This window comes from Moschus berezovskii, chromosome 27 (assembly GCF_049115385.1).
Source record: "Moschus berezovskii isolate FMDL1 chromosome 27, NW_MosBer_1.0, whole genome shotgun sequence".
NCBI classification, from domain to species: domain Eukaryota; kingdom Metazoa; phylum Chordata; class Mammalia; order Artiodactyla; family Moschidae; genus Moschus; species Moschus berezovskii.
In genome coordinates, this window is record NC_142486.1 from 22,204,963 (window position 1) to 22,217,615 (window position 12,653).

A 12,653-nucleotide genomic window follows, 5' to 3' on the forward strand; every position below is an offset into this window, starting at 1 on the left:
ATATTAAAAATTGAGAAAACATTAAAAAAATCCAATTTTCAGCAACTTGAAAAACTGGAAAACGGAGCAACATTGAGCCCACACTCCCCATGCAGACAACCATCTGGAGCTGAATCTGAGCTGCTTCTTTGAGGTGGGACTGAGGCCTCCAATCCACTCTGTCTCCACTCAGCTCCTTCACTGATCTGTTACCAGAAGACACTTGCATTTGAGACCAGAAAGAAAGAAATCACTTTATTTGGAAAGGCAAAATTGAACTTAATACATTTGCAAAAATAAATCTATAATACAAGCCACTTCTCTGGGTCCCACCCAGTGTCCACCTTGTCTAAGTTAAACGGTTACCTCAGAGATTAGAAAAAATGAGTAACAGGCACAATTGCAGAGAATATGCATATTTTGTCTCCTTCCCCCTGCCCCCCCGCCCACAAGCTGCACATACTTGTGTAAACATTTTGTTGATTTGTAAAACATGTCTAGTACTGCAGACAAATGTGCTGGGATGAAAGGAAAGGAAGTCATTAAAATAGCAACAACAGTAAGTTACCTGGCTTGATTCATCAAGGTTGCATTTGAGGATAAATTCCCATAGGGCCTCAGGTGAGGAGGGAATAAGGACATCCAGCTGCACTGGGGGTTAGGGATTTTTTTTCCTACTTATATCCATAAAGCCTGCTTTTTTTTCTTTTTAAACCTATAGCAAAACTGAGAGACATTACAATCCAGTTCACTCCAGTTTAATTTTAAATTTTATTCCCAGGATCCTCTAACTAAGAGTAGCTCTCAGATCCTGGCTTCAGCTTAGCCTCTAACCAGCAGTATATTTGGAAAGAGTCTACCTTTCAGAACCTTGGATTTTCCATCTGTGATTGAAGATACTGATTATATCCTTGACTCGGCTAATCTCCTGGACCTTCACCTGCTTCTTGTACTTGAAGATAGTCTCTGATATCTTCCCAGTTGGGCTGGAATATCCTGAGGTTTTTTTGCTTTTTGGATGCCCAGCATTTGTGGAAAAAGAAGATGCCCTAACCAATTTTAGAAGGCACAGAACTATCTTTTGAAGGTGGAGTAAGTTCTGTTGGCTCAGAAGGATTTGTGTCTTGCAGATAATTTTGCTCTCACTGGTCCTTAAAGAAGCATTTGATTAGCTGTAGTATATCCAGGCCATTCCAGTCTCCTACAGGAGAAGGGGACCACCATAAAGCCATTTGGATGGGTGGAATTGCACAGGTGACCAAGCCATTCCTGACAGGCTGGAGGAACCAGAGCCACAAATACTCCATTTTTATGAATTTAATGAGTGCTTACTCGGTGCCAAGGCACTGTGATTTTAAGCACTAGAGATTGAAGAAAAATTGAGATAATGCTCAGCTTCAGGGTTTAATATAGTAAGGCTTAGTCAGGATTAGAGCAGGGGCTGGCAAACTATAGCCCAGGCAGGCTGTTTTTGTCAATAAAGTTTTATTGGAACACCAGCTGCACTCATTCATTTAGGTATCATTCACCAATGTTTCTGCACTACAACGGCAAGGCTGAGTAGTTGCAAGAGACCACAAAGCCTAAAATATTTACTATCTGACCCTTTAGAAAAAAGTTGCCGATCCCTGTGTTACAGAAAAGCACTGACATGTAACTAAGAAATGAGACAGGTGGTCAAGGAACATAAGTGATTTGCATAATAAATCTCAGAGAGCGAGGAGACTGGTTGAACTAACAACAGCAACAACAAAAGCATCAGTTAATGAGGTTTGATAACTTTGAAGAGAAAAGTCAAAGTTGCTTCTAGCTTACATTTAACAAATGCAAAATAACTATATGCACTGGTTTAAAACACACAAACAACTTAAGGCAAGCCAACGACTTGATTTGTGCAAACGGCAAAAAGGTAATTAGTTCCAGCTTTTGGAGGAAACTGGTTATGGTGAGTCCAAATACAAAAACAGGGGTACCTGTCATTTATAGGTGATCCAAAGGATTTTTCAAGGGTAATTTTAACTCTGCTTGATTTTTTCTTTAGGGCACGCTCTTAAACTTTGGAACCGAATACATGCAGAGGGTCATGACTCCACAGTTACTTAACACTAACATGCTGAAGGACCTGTCTTAATGAACTGGTTTGTATGTTACGCTCTGTTATTATTTATGTTTTGATTTTTAAACAAAGAGATGTTGCTTTAGCACTTGGGGTTGATCAAAGCAGTCTGTTTTCTTTGCTATTTGAAACATCAGTTGAAATCACACTGATGTTAAATCTGAAATCCTTCTAAAGAGAACGCTCATTAAATACAGATAGCCATAGCCTGGCCCTGGGGAAACCATTGGAATTAATGAGTGTTTGTAGTTCTTGCCCTCTCATTCTCCAACAGCTTAAACAAATCTCAAGGGATTGCTGCTGAAAGCATCCTACTGCAAATGACAAGAAAATCAGCCAAGCTTCAAGCAGAAAATGCCGAGGATGGGAGTTGGGAGCAGATTCTTCATAAGAACGTCAGATGCTAAGAAAATACAGAGGAATACTGTACAAGGGGTACTTCAGTCATACTGTGGATGCTGCCACTGAGATGCAGAGTACATGTCTGCTTGGAGGAAAGGCTTCAACCTTCCAAGCCACAGCCCTTATATGTAAAAGCTTTGAGGTGCACCCACTTCCACACGAGCTGAGGCAGGAATTAGAGGTAGTAAAAGTGTGCATATAGAAATCAAACCTGTTTTGTAAAGCCCACTGTGGAAAACACACTTCAGAATGTAATTTGGCTGTATTCCACAAAGTCAGTTGCATTTCAGGAAGGAAATTAAAAGATAAGAAAACAGTGTGTGGGCCCTCCCCCATGGCAGAAGGGGGGCTGGGAGATGTACAGTCTCACACACACTCTTCCAAATGCTCTGAGAAAGACAGCTTTGCTCTAAGACAGACATGACAATACACACCTCATGGAAAGCTAACATGCAGCTCTGCTCTTGCCTACCTCATCCTGACTCGGGAAACACAGGCTCTGTGGGCCTGAGATTTCAGCCCAGCCTGAAAAGACTGATGAGCAAAGCTTTAATATTTTCCATCCAGGGCAGAAAAGATACATTTTCTTACATCTCATGACAAACAACAACAACAACAATAACCACAACAAAACACAGAAAAAGAACCTCAGAAAGATACATTGGTTCATTAGGCTGCTCTTTCAATCCCCAGTGCCCTAGGGGACAGCTGCAGTGTCTCCACTGGTAGCAAAGACATTTTCAAGAGTTAAAAAATAATATACAAAAGTTGATTTACTAAAAACATCTGCCCGCTCCAGCCCCCAAACAACCCTAAATAAGAAGTCTTTTTCTTCCCCCCTCTCCTAGCCCTGTAACTTGGGGCTGGCTGGCAGTGGATTTTTCCAGCAAGTTATTCCTCCATCTGGGCCCAGGCCTCCTCCGCTTTCTCATAATATTGGTTGGCCAGCCGGCCCTTCATGGCTTCCATCGCTGCCTCGGCTGCCTGGGTGTACAAGTCGCCTGAAAGAAAGCAAAGAAGGGCACAGAGCGGTGAAGAGCCTGTTGTTTTTGCTGCCCGGGATCCCTGACCCCTCTCCAGGAAGATCACACGGAGGTGACTCCTTCCAGCCTATCCCTGCACATAACCTGGGTGGGGCTCTGAGTGTGCTCGTGATCCAAGCCGGGTCAATCAAAGCACCTTCCCTGTTCTTCACCAGGCCACTGGGATTGGTTGGGACTTAGGCACAGCCACCCTGAGTAAGCCATCCCAGTAAGCACAGTGATTTGTTTAGGGGCCGTGGGTGATTCCAACTGATTCATTGAGAATCAGGCTGAGGACTTCTATTGGACAAACTGGGGCTATATGAAAGTGGAAGGGATGAAGTATCTAGACAGGTTTGGCCACCAAATGAATGAGTGTGAATTTGTGGAGAACATATCAGTGCTTTTGGATTTAGAAGTTTCGAATAAAAGGTTACAGAATTACAGTATTAGTTGCTTGATTTTGTTATACTACCTTAAAAAAAACTTTTAAACTTAGCCTCATCCTATCCCTGCGAAACCAGGAGTTCAGTATGCCTATCATGTTATTTAATACATATAATATGCATTAACTGATGAATGAATAAACAAAATGTAGTATCTATAAAATGGAATGTTATTCAGCAATAACAAGGAATGAAGTACTGCCACATACTACACCATGAATGAACCCTGAAAGAAGGAAGACACAAAAGGTCACCTACTGTGAGCCCATTGATATGAAAGGACCAAAACAGGTAAATCTATAAAGACGGAAAGTAGGTTAGTGGTCACCAGAGACAGCAGGAAGGGGAAATAGGGAGTCTCTGCTAATAGGTACCAGGTTTCTTTCTGGCATGATGGAAATGTTCTGGAATTAGGTAGTGGTGACGGACACGACTGAGCGGCTGAACTGAACTGAACTGATGATGACGGCATAACACTGTGAACATCCTAAAAACCACAGAACTATACACTTTAAAATGGTGAATTTTATGAAAATGTCAGCTCAATTTTTGAATTGCAAACAAACCTCCCAAATTTCTAGCATGTGACTATTAAAAAGGTTCATCTGCATACCAACTTCATAAAGCCCCTTTCTAAGCATCATATGGCTATCCAGCCTAGCAAAATATAGGACCAGTATGAATCTTTCTCCCAACCAGAATGGAAAGAAGAGAGTCTTGCATCTTGCTGTGATTCCCAGTGAGAGAGGAATTATGTCTCTTTCACTATCCAGCCCTGTCCCACCCCAGGGGCAGGTCAGCCAGGCCCTACCTGATCTCTGCGGGTCCTTCTCCAGCCCGCAGCCGCCTGTGAACAGCATCTCCGCCTCCCTGGCCAGCAGCATGTACCGGGGTTCGTCTTGCATCCCATCATACTCCCCACCCTCATCACAGTCAGTTGTCTCCAGGGCAGTGCTGTACCAGTGGAGAGCCTCTGGCCAGCTCTGGGACCTTGCCAGGAGATATAAAGGAAAAGAGGAAGTTACCATGGCAACAGGGCCGGAAGGAGGAGGCCCATCAGCAGGAGGGGCAAGTCAGGGATCCCAGTGCGGCCACCACCTATGCTTCAGGACCCATAGTATCCAATGCCACCTAAGGGCTGTCATTCACATTGTAGATCTATATATTTATTACAATAGCGGTCAAGTAGTTTTCCCTAACAAAACTGGTATAGTACAATAATTTTCCAACAGATGGAAGTTGAGCATCTTGAGGAAGGGGAACATTTTCCTAGTCTGCATAAAATCACCCTATAGGAATTCCCTGGTAGTCCCAGTTAGGACTTGGTGCTTTCACTGCCATGGCCTGGGTTCAATCCCTGGCTGGGGAACTAAGATCCCACAAGCTGCACAGGGAGGCCAAAAAAGACAAAAAAAACCACTCTATGGGTTTGCATTAGCAGTGGGTGGTATCCCAACCAATTTGCCCTATAACTCATGCAGGAGAAGAGGTGGGTGGGGTACCCTTCACCAAAGCCCCCAGAACCTTCTGACAGAAGTCATTCAGCCCTTTCTCTGCCTCTGCTGGCCAGCTCTGGCTTTCCTCCAGAAAATGGAGGGTTTACCCCAGAATAGCTGACTTCCCCCTTCTGACTCAACTCTTCATCCTCAACTCTTATTCCTACGGCCGCACAGTGGCCAAATCCCCCAAGGACAGACACACGTTCCAACCAAATCTGAGCAAAACAAAATAAAGAGTAAACAGGGCAGTGGGCTCTTTTCCTTGGGGTGTATTAATGCTTATTACCAAACATGTGAGTAACTATAGCACATCAGGAAAGAGCAAAGAGACACACAGATAAGAAGACTGGCGTGCCTCATGAAATGTTCCTGGAGCTACAGCTGTGTATATACACATATATATGGACCCGGCTTCACCCTCCAGTCTTAGCTCCCGTCAGCCATGCCAGACTCGCTGGGTCACTTTCTCCTCCTCAAACGTGCCAGCTCCTATCCGCCCTTTGGCTTTTGCACCTGCTGCTCCCTTTGCTTAGAACATCCTTCCTTTAACTCTTCCCATACCTGGCTCCTTACCTCTCCAACCTCAGCTCAGCTTCTTCAGAGACGCTGGCCCCAAACACTTTATTTCTTACCATTACCTCAATCTGTAATTCTCCTGTTAGTCACTTGTTTATTATGGTTTCCCTGGCTAGAATGGAAGCTCTAGGAAGGCAGGAAGCTTGTCTGTTTTATTCACAGCTGCATTCCCAGTGACTGGCAGACAGCGCAACCTCTATAAATGTCTGCTGAAGTGGCTGGCTGGGATGATGTCAGGAGATAATCTTGACTCCATTTTATTTTATTAAGAAAGGAAGTTATTTGAAAATTATTTGTGGCACATCCATAAGACTGGGGTTTGAACAGTGGATTGGAAACCACTAAACTAGTTGATGTCAATTCTTTCAGCTTTGACCCTCTCTAGTCTTGAAAGGCAAGGCAGAACTGCTCCCAACACATTAAATGTAAAAGAAGGGAAAGGGCCTACTCTCTCCCCACCCACCTCATCCAACTCCACACCCAGTGGTTAGTATGTCCACCCTGCCTTGAAATTTCCAATGACTTTTCTTTCTCCTACGAGATGGTAACTTCTGAGGAAAACCCCTTAAGTGCAAATAGCTGACTCTCATTAATGCTCCCTGAATGTAAGAGGCTGGGGCTGCTTGGAATGTGGAAGAAGAGTAAGACTTTAGAAGATGTTACGGAAGAAAATCTTGATTGATTTAACTACACAGATATTAAAAACAAGCATGTCTCCAGACCCAATAGAAAATGGGCACTGTGTGGCACATGTTCTCCCTGCTGCCCCAAATCTATGGTAGCCATCTCTGAAAAAAGGCTTTAGGTCAACTCATATACCAAAGAGCTAATAGCCTGAAAAAAATAAAAATTTTTACAGGGAATTCCCTGATGGTTCAATGGGTAGGACTCTACGCTTCCACTGCAAAGGGCATGGGTTTGATCCCTGATTGGGGAACTAAGATCCCACATTCCACAAGGCCAAAATATATATGTGTGCTGTGCTGAGCGGAGAAGGCAATGGCAAGCCACTCCAGTACTATTGCCTAGAAAATCCCATGGATGGAGGAGCCTGGTTGGCTGTAGTCTGTGGGGTCGCTAAGGGTCGGACACGACTGAGCGACTTCACTTTCACTTTTCACTTTCACACATTGGAGAAGGAAATGGCAACCCACTCCAGTGTTCTTGCCTGGAGAATCCCAGGGATGGGGGAGCCTGGTGGGCTTCCGTCTATGGGGTCACACAGAGTTGGACACGACTGAAGTGACTTAGCAGCAGCAGCAGCAGCAGCTGTGCTGAGTCCTCAGTTGTGTCCGACTCTTTGTGACCCCACAGACTGTAGCCCTTCAGGCTCCTCTTTCCCTGGGGATTCTCCAGGCAAGAATACTGGAGTGGGTTGCCACGCCCTCCTCCAGGGGATCTTCCCAACCCAGGGATCAAACCCACAACTCCTGGATTGGCAGACAGATCCTTTATCGTCTGAGCCACCAGGGAAGCCCATGAATACTGGGAGTGAGTAGCCCATCCCTTCTCCAGGGGATCACCCCAACCCAGGAATTGAACTGGGGTCTCCTGCATTGCAGGCAGATTCTTTACCAGCTAAGCTACAAGGGAAGCCTATATATATATAATATATATATTATATTATATATATATATAATATATATATGATATATATAATTATTAACACATCAACAACAAGAAACCGATCATCTCAAATAAAAAGAGAAAGTAGACAGAGAACATAAAGAGAAAACACATATAGTAAAGATCTTTTTAAGGGCCTCAGATACAGATATTCAATGCCCAGTACCAGATCCCCACACCCACATGGTCGTTCCCCACTGCACTCAATGGGCATCCTGTGTGTGTGTGTGAGTCGCTCAGTCGTGTCTGATTCTTTGCGACCCCAAGGACTATAGCCTGCCAGGCTTCTCTGTCCAGGGGATTCTCCAGGCAAGGTTACTGGAGTGGGTTGCCTTTCCCTTCTCCAGAGGATATTCCAGACCCAGAGACTGAACCCTGGTCTCTTGCATTGCAGGCAGACTCCTTACCATTTGAGGTACAGGGAAGTCTCAAAGGACATCACAGATGTTGGCATTTGATTTCGGACAAAATCATGTCATGTTTGTTTTGTTCGCCTCCGCTTCATGCCAGTGACTCTGAGCCCCCTAAGAAGCAGGCTAATATACAGTCCACTGGAGAAAGGGTGAGAAGACCTAAGTTTTGGCCCTGCTACTTACTGGCCACTTAACTGCGGACAAGCCCCTTCACTTCTTAGAACCACACATCCATAAAATAAGCCCCTAAATGCTGCCTGGTCTGTGTCAAGGAGAAGTGCTGATTCTTTCATTCAAACAACTACTGAGCCAGGCCCTGAGCTAAGCACTGGCACTGAGGAGATGCGGGAGACCCAATTCCAGTTCTCAGTGAGATAAAATCACAGACATGAAAGCGCACCCAAATATAAGGCGTATTACAGCTACACAGCAGGCAGCGGACAAACGTTTGCATGATATGTAATTCAGACATTTTAGACCCTGAGAGCTTGACATGACAGAGCCACAGTCTTGACTTTGCTTTTAATCTCAGTGAGAGGGAGATGGAAACATGACCCACATAGGAGGGAAGTGCCAAGCTGCCCCAATCCTGGAGGTTCGGACACTGTCCCTTCCACAAAGCCACAGGCGCCTGAGAACAAAGCGGGAAGCTGAGATCCACTGGGAGCCAGTGAGCAGTGGGTCCCACTGAGAGTTGAATTCCCTCAACCGTCCTCTGCTCCTGGACTTCTGGGACCTCCCACAAGCCAAGCCAAAGACCCGAGATGAACATGCCATTCTCCTCTCTTGCCACCAGAGAATCCAATCCCGGCATCTCTGCCAGACGCATAAGGGAAAAGCTGTTAACACCTGTAGGGTTGTAGCTGCCAGGGGTCTCAAAAAAGTGGGGAAAAAAAAGTCGAAGTGTTACTTGCTCAGTCTTGTCTGACTCTCTGCGACCCCGTGGACTAGTCTGCCAGGCTTCTCTGTCCATGGAATTCTCCAGGCAAGGATACTGGAGTGGGTAGCCATTCCCTTCTCCAGGGGATTTTCCTGACCCAGGGACCAAACCTGGGTCTCCTGCATTGCAGGCAGATTCTTTATCACCTGAGCCACCAAGGAAGCCCAAACCATTCTGGAAAACTCACACCAGGACTGAACTCCCCTAGAGTTTGTTTCCTTCCCTCCACTCCCTCTTAGAAGTGAAAATAGTAAAAACAAAAATAGGAAGAGTCAATTAAAATCACCCCTAGTCCTATCATCTAGAGACAACTGGCTTTGGACCTGATGCTCCATATCCCTTCAGACACTTTCTCAGACAAATCTTTACATAAAATGGCTAAGATGCCACTTCTCTCTCACTTTATGTGCCAGTGAAATTACAGGCATCATCTCATTTAACCGTCACACTGCCACACACTACCGCCCTAGGGTGCAGGTTCCATGGGTATTCTGATTTGACACGATGAAGAAATTGAGGTCAGGGAGGTAAATCCACTTGCCCACGATCACAGGGCTGGTACTCGGGAGAGGCACACCTGGAACCCAGGTCTGTTCTGATTCCAGAGGGGAGGCTCCCACCTGCATCCCAGGTTCCCACCAGCTCCACCTGAGCCACGGCCACAGTACCTGTCAGGGCTGAGGTTCTGGCCAGTGTCAAAGGCTCGTGCCACCAGAATCATGGACTGTCTGTCACCAGCTTCAGCTGCCTTCAGTAAGTAATCAAATCCTTTGGTTTTGTTCTCTTCTGTTTCCTGTTAATACAAACCAAAGAGGGAGAGAGAAAAAAAAAAGAGCATTATATGTGAGGGGCTGCCAGAATCTCATACGTCAATCTTTTCCTTGTTTCTTGAATTGAGAGCTTCAGGTTGGGGCTGCTGTAGAACTGCACATTGTGAGAAAGAGAACAGGGCTTACCCTGCTGCAAAGAGCTCCCTGGAGGTTCCCATCAGGCAGGGAGAAATGGAAGCTTAGTCCACTCCCACCTCTATCTGATGTGATTCTGCCAGACACATCATCTGTCCACTTCCAACAGGGGCTCCCAGCTTCCAATTCTTTTAAAATTTTTAGCAGCTTTATCGAGATATAATTCATATAATTCATTCAATTAAAGTGTACAACTCAGCAGTTTTTAGTATATTTACAGATTGTGCAACCATCACCATAATTAATTTCAGAATATTTTCATTAAGTCAAAAAGAAATCAAAACACCACACCTTTTAACTATGAGCTCCCAATTGCTCCCCATCCACCCCCACCCAGCCCTGGACAACCACTAATCTACATTTTGTTTCTAGAGATTTCCCTATTCTGGGCATTTTATATAAATGCAATCATATAACAAGTCGTCCTTTGTGTCTGGCTTTTTCCACTTGGCATAAAGTTTTCAAAGTTCATTTCATACAGCTTCTATCAGTGTTTCATTCTTACTTATGGCCAAAAAACATTCCATTGTATGAATATGCCACAATTTGTTTATCTGTTCATAAGTCATCAGGTGATGGACATTTGGGTTGTTTTCATTTTATAGCTATTCTCTATGAACACCTGCCTACAAACTTTTGTGTGGATGTATGTATCTATTTTGGGGGGTTATATACCCAGGAGTGGGCTTCCTTGTGGCTCAGCTGGTAAAGAATCTGCCTGCAATGGGGGAGACCTGGTTTCAATCCCTGTGTTGGGAAGATCCCCTGGAGGAGGGTATGACAACCCACTCCAGTATTCTTGCCTGGAGAATCTCTGTGGACAGAGGAGCCTGGCGGGGTACAGTCCATGAGGTCACAAAGAGTCGGACATGACTGAGCGACTAAGCACACATACCAAGGAGTAGGGAAGCCCAGGTGACACAGAAGTAAAGAATCTGCCTGCCAATGTAGGAGGCACAAGAGACGCAGGTTTGATTCCTAGACCGGGAAGATCCCCCAGGGTAGGAAATGGCATCTGACTCCAGTATTCTTGCCTAGAAAATTCCATGAACATAGAAGCCTGGCAGGCTACAGACCAGAGGGTTGCAAAGAGTTGGACACAACTGAGCAAGTGAGCATGCACACACAAACCTAGAACTTCTGGATCACATATAATTCTGTTTAGCCTTTCGAGGAGCTGACTGTTTCCCACAGTGGCTACACCAGTGTATATTCCCGTCTGCTTTTATTATGCTTCTCCTATCCAGAGAGAGATTTTAAGCTCAAGTCGGTCATATTACTCTATCAAAGCTGCTCTGCTGTTGCTGCTGCTATGTCTCTTCAGTCGTGTCCGACTCTGTGTGACCCCATAGACTGCAGCCTACCAGGCTCCTCCGTCCATGGGATTTTCCAGGCAAGAGTACTGGAGTGGGTTGCCATTGCCTTCTCTGAAAGCTGCTCTCACTTGGAGACAAATACAAAGCTCTCCTATCAGTCTATGAGGCCCTTCTCAACCTTCAAGCTTCAAGAAGTGTGGCAGGGACTACCAGTTGTCCCCCATATCCATTATCCCCTGCCATATTTTTGCTGGCACATGGCTGACCAGCTAAAAACTACATTTCCCAGCCCCCCTTGTGCCTGGAATCAATCTCTTAATAACAAGAGGCCTATCCATTGGGACTTCCCTGGCAGTCTGCTGGTTAAGACTCTGCACTTGCACTGCAGGGGGCACAGGTTCAGTCAGGGAGTCAGTCAATTCAGTTGCTCAGCCGTGTCCCCATGGACTGCAGCACGCCAGGCTTTACTGTCCATCACCAACTCCCGGAGCTTGCTCAAACTCATGTCCATAGAGTCAGTGATGCCAGGATGTTCAGTCAGGGAACTAACCTCCAAGAAAGGAGGCCTATCCAGTTACTCATTCCCTGTCATATTATCCCATCCCTCACTTAAGAACAATGCTTGGCACAGGAAGTGCTCAATAAAGGTCAGTTATTTTTACTTCTGTTGGGAATATTTTCATTTGTTAATTATTACCTGTATTTACATTCTTTTCCATCTGAAAGGTTTGCTGTTGTCCATAATAACCTAGGACACTGCCCAGAGTGTAGGAGCGCTCAAAAATGTGCACTGGATAAGTGGGCTTTCCAGGTGGTGCTAGTGGTAAAGAACCCTCCTGCCACCACAGGTAGACATAAGAGTCATGGGTTCGATCCCTGGGTCGGGAAGACCCTCTGGAGGAGGGCATGGCAACCCACTCCAGTATTCTTGCCTGGAGACTCCTATGGACAGAGGAGCCTGGCAGGCTGCAGTACATAAGGTCACACAGAGATGGATATGACTGACGCAACTTAGCATGCACTTAGCGTGGGTGAGTGAATGTCTTAGCAAGATAATACGAAAAGGTGCAAACAATGGGGGCTGTGGGGAAAGTGAGAGATGGGCTAGTAGCTTTTCAGGGCACTTACCCATGTTTTTTTGGCTGCCAGAGCCGGTCCTAGAGAGAAAGGCCTTTGAGATGCCTTCAGATGAGAAAACTAAAATAGCTTCTACATCCCTTTACAAAGGGGCTTGGGTGTGACTGGTGTAAATAGCCTGAGATCATAAGAAGAGTTACCAGGGAGTCTCAGAGAGAAGGTCTCCCCAGTCCTGGACCCTCACCACTCATTCTGGGCCTCGGCATTCCTTTATTT

The 12,653-nt window shown here is 45.4% G+C and overlaps 1 protein-coding gene across 4 annotated transcripts in view; it reads right to left on the minus strand.

The window, feature by feature from the left end:
* Positions 1-219: 219 nt before the first annotated feature.
* The window catches only part of EEF2K (eukaryotic elongation factor 2 kinase), a 70,006-nt gene continuing 57,572 nt past the window's right edge, over positions 220-12,653 (minus strand). For all 4 annotated transcript variants that reach the window (XM_055409651.2, XM_055409649.2, XM_055409653.2 and 1 more), the window contains 3 exons: positions 9,688-9,812; positions 4,777-4,955; positions 220-3,498 (listed from right to left, as the gene is read on the minus strand). In XM_055409651.2, the coding sequence (XP_055265626.1) occupies positions 3,389-3,498; positions 4,777-4,955; positions 9,688-9,812 (414 nt within the window). In that variant the 3' untranslated portion in view covers positions 220-3,388. The remainder of the gene's footprint in view (positions 3,499-4,776; positions 4,956-9,687; positions 9,813-12,653) is intronic.